Source organism: Antennarius striatus, chromosome 7 (assembly GCF_040054535.1).
Source record: "Antennarius striatus isolate MH-2024 chromosome 7, ASM4005453v1, whole genome shotgun sequence".
NCBI lineage: Eukaryota > Metazoa > Chordata > Actinopteri > Lophiiformes > Antennariidae > Antennarius > Antennarius striatus.
In genome coordinates this window covers 9,397,501-9,401,822 of record NC_090782.1, presented here as the reverse complement: position 1 = coordinate 9,401,822, position 4,322 = coordinate 9,397,501, and the positions used below count along the sequence as shown (strand labels likewise).

At 40.4% G+C, this 4,322-nt stretch overlaps 1 protein-coding gene across 1 annotated transcript in view; it reads right to left on the bottom strand.

Annotated features, from left to right (window-relative positions):
- Nucleotides 1-818: 818 nt before the first annotated feature.
- Nucleotides 819-4,322, bottom strand: part of st6galnac5b (ST6 (alpha-N-acetyl-neuraminyl-2,3-beta-galactosyl-1,3)-N-acetylgalactosaminide alpha-2,6-sialyltransferase 5b) — a 14,062-nt gene continuing 10,558 nt past the window's right edge. The window contains exon 5 of the mRNA XM_068319585.1: nt 819-3,280. Coding sequence (XP_068175686.1) covers nt 3,037-3,280 — 244 coding nt within the window. The 3' untranslated portion in view covers nt 819-3,036. The remainder of the gene's footprint in view (nt 3,281-4,322) is intronic.

The window sequence follows — 4,322 nt, the reverse complement described above, 5'->3', positions numbered from 1 at the left end:
GTGCTTAAGACAGCAGGTTTTCTGCCAGGTTTTTCTTTAAAGCTGTTAAATTCCAACATTTCTACCTGCAGAGGCAGTAATTGGAGTGCAGGGCACACAGCCCAGATCTGCAGGGCAGCCGGTAAGCATGACATACCAGCACTGCATGGGCTTTACTCAGGATGCTCGAAAACATCATAACATTGATATTCCACTTCAGTACGAGCTCATAGAAAACCCAAATGAACACAGAGCCAGGGAGCAGTCGATGCTTTTTTTCAGTTTTTCATGCTGGACAGCCCGTTTTTACCTCTTGCTGCTCCATCAACCTGAAAATATGGTTGGATAGCTCCACATAACCCTTTACTAACAACCTGCTCCCCTTTCTGTGCTGAGCAGACTGAGGCAGGAGGCTGCAGAGCTGGATTAGGACACTTTGATGCAGTCATTTGTATTCATATAGTAGTATTTCACTTATTCAGTAGTTCGACGGCTCATCCTGAGATTTAGCTTTAATAACAGGACAAATCATAGCCTAGAATATCTGACAAATTTTTCAGAGGGGCCATCAGTTTCAGAGCAAGAATGATTTAGGATTCGATTTTGTAGGGATTACATTTGTGATTTTTAAAAACAGTCTGTTATAGACATGGACCAGGCTCGTTTCACACAGCTTATAGTTGTGAAAAATAATTCTAAATGTTGCCAAAAATGCCTGAGTTGACAATGTCTGTGAGTTATGCATATCTAGTTCATCATGGTATCAGGATGATTGGATTTATTTAATATTTGATATGATTTAAAGTGTCTAAAGGACTCAAAAAACATCCACATTGTTTCTCATTTATTGCCTTATTGTTCCATTCCATTTTTTTACATTTAACTTTCCTCTATTGATTATAAATCCTAAACGCTATCAGTCATGAGTAATAATGGAATGTCATCTGGAACTGTCAATTTTGATGAAGGACTGAGTAGATGTGTTTCTGGAGGAGAAATCCCCTCTAAATATCTATTTATAAAGGGTTTCCTTTTTGTGTGATGTGATTTTCTTACTGCTTATGTAATGGTATGACAGTTTGCTGCACGTATGTGTCAAAGCATATGGTGAACTTAACATAACTTACAGTATATGAGCAGTGTGATAAAACTCATCGATGAAATATGTGAAGAATTAGCAGTTTTATTGTTATGTAATTATTTGGAAGGGTCCTTCCTTTTTAATATTAGCCTCTGTTCGGTCTGTCTGTCCTGCTCTCACTCGCTGCAGTGGTGACGAGAAGCTCCAACAAATAACGCATGATGTCTTACTTCAACATCTACAAATGCAGCTGTGATCTCATAGTTCAATTTTTTTTTTATTTTCTCGTACAGTCCATGGCTACTTTTGACTAAATCACTGTTCACTGGCATCAAGTAGGGCAAAATCTAAAGGGAGGTGATGAGAGATTTATAGATCACAGGTGCTTAAGTTGCAAAAGAAGTTTATATATATATTTGTTTAAAAACTTATAACCTGCAATTTGATGTATTTTATCTCCAAAACCTCTAACATGTGCTGTCCCTCTGATGTACTCATTCCTGATCCTATCCTTCCTGGTCACTCCCAGAGAGAACCTCAGCATCTTCATCTCTGTTACCTCCAGCTCTTTCTCCTGTCTTTTCCTCAGTGACACTGTCTCTAGACCAAACAACATCGCTGGTCTCCTCAGTTTTGTACGCCTTTCCTTTCATTTTAGCTGAAACTCTTCTATCACACCTGACACTTTCCTCCACCCGTTCCATCCTGCCTGTACACGCTTCTTCACCTCTTTTCCACACTCTCCATTGCTCTGGACTGTTGACCTTAAGTACTTAAAATCCTACACCTTCTTGATCTCTTCTCCCTGTAACCGCACTCTTCCACTTGGGTCCCTCTCATTCACACACATGTACTCTGTCTTACTGCGGCTAACCTTCATTCCTCTCCTTTCCAGGACAAACCTCCACCTCTCTAGCTTCTCCTCCACCTGTTCCCTGCTCTCACTGCAGATCACAATGTCATCTGCAAACATCATAGTCCATGGAGATTCCTGTCTAACCTTGTCTGTCAGCCTGTCCATCACCATAACGAACAAGAAGGGGCTCAGAGCTGATCCCTGATGCAGTCCCACCTCCACCTTGAACTCCTCTGTCACACCTACAGCACACCTCACCACTGTCTTACAGTCCTCATGCATGTCCTGCACCACTCTAACATACTTCTCTGCCACTCCAGACTTCCTCACACAATACCACAGTTCCTCTCTGGGCACCCTGTCATAAGCTTTCTCCAGATCTACAAAAACACAATGCAGCTCCCTCTGGCCTTCTCTGTACTTCTCTATCAACATCCTCAAAGCAAATACTGCATCTTTTTTGGCATGAAACCATACTGCTGCTCACAAATCCTCACTTCTGCCCTTAGTCTAACTTCCACTACTCGTTCCCATAACTTCACTGCATGGCTCATCAGCTTTATGATCCTGTGAAAATGCTGAAAGTGATGAAGCAGTAAACAAAGTCTTACCAAAATTGAGATAATAACTCTAAAAATATTTCAAGCAGCTTTGAAAACACTAAATCTGTGTACGAGTAAAAACTCTTCCTCGGGTTGATAAAGCTGTCGCATTCACAGAAACAATGACAGCATGAACCCAGTATCTCTGCTCTCTTTTAGAGACATGAATCGGTCCTACTGCAATTTATTGCAGCGGTGTGCCGTTTCATTGCCTCTCTGACAGCTCGTGTTATTAAAGCAGCTCCACACAAAGTTAAAAACACAGTTCAACCAAGACCCATACAAAGATTCCTGTATTAAATTCATCCTATTATAACGAAACTTCCAAAATATTGCTTAGATGTTATCCTACTTTTTTGTGAAGACAGTTTCTGCAGCATCAAAACAGTTTACAGTATGTAACCAGTTACACGTTATGTCCCATTACTGTCTGGTGCATCCATATCGCCCACAGAGGGAAGCTGCACACTGCTCACATACATTTTCTACAATTCTGGAGATCATGTCTTGAATGAATGTCAGGATCCTGCTGGAATTCGATTGTATGAGTTGTTAGTGGAGGCAATGACAGCAGCAGGCTTCCAGTCCGGCTGGTAAAAGTGAATGTTGAGGGTTCGGGCCCAGTTTGCAAACACCATCTTCTCTGTGATGAAGCGGTGGTGACTTCCTCGTCGACTCCTTTCATGAGTAAGATACATGGAGCACTCGTCAGGCCCAGAGGGCTCGTAGTAATGATATGGCACAGAGGGACGGGAGGAGGATCTGAATGGGAGCGAAGGATGAAAAGGCATGAAAGACAAAATGTAAAGGAGGGAGTTAGAAGTAGTGATGATTACAAGATGATCGAGCAGGAGAGAGGAGAGAGGAGGTGAGTCACAGCGGGGAGGAAAATGAAGATGGCAAAGAAAAACAGAAAGATCAGAAGAATCTGCTTTCATTATGCACCATCTTGTTCCTCTGATAGTTACAGCTCAACAGAACACTCAGTCAGATGTCAGTCTGAGCTGGATTTCTCCAGGATCATCTAAATATGTCAAAGTGTCCTCTATGCCCATGAGAACACTATCATGTAAATCATTATTCTATTTAAAGATAGCCTGGAGGATACATATGCATATTAAACAGATGAGCTAGTGCCATATCGTCTGCATCGTAAAATGTTAACATGAATGTGTCCACTGGTATCAAGCAGTCGTTCACCGACCGGAAGACACTTAAAGACACTTGAAGAAGTATTGAGAACATTTTTATGTAGAAACACGTCCATGCTGTTCGCACACAATCAATTACAGAGTAGAGAATGAGGAGAGGAGAGTTAACATCTACTTCATGCATTATTTGCCAGATTAGCTCGAAAAGGAAGTGACAAACTGAAACATGAATCCTGAGGATAAAAAAAATCGGACAAAACAGATGTTGCTGCTAGCTTTCCTGGTAAATAAATTTTATCGTGTCTTTACAATATATGTATGAGAAAATGTAATAGCAATAGTTTTATAAAGGGAATATTACATGAATCTTAAACCCTGTTATATCAAAGCTTTATGTAATGTACTATTTAACAATGTCACAGAATTTTTTCTGAAAAGTTTTATTAATAAAAAAAGCCTTGATTGCCCTTTTTCTTCTTTTTAAAAGTGAGTTAATTCATTTTTTCTACATTTCAGTGTCAAATGCAATTGATTAAAACAGACAGACACAGACAGACAGACAGACAGACAGAGAGACAGACAGAGACAAACAGAGAGACAGATAGATAGAAGGATAGATATTGTGGCCACAGGTAACTGTGGTCATGAATTTA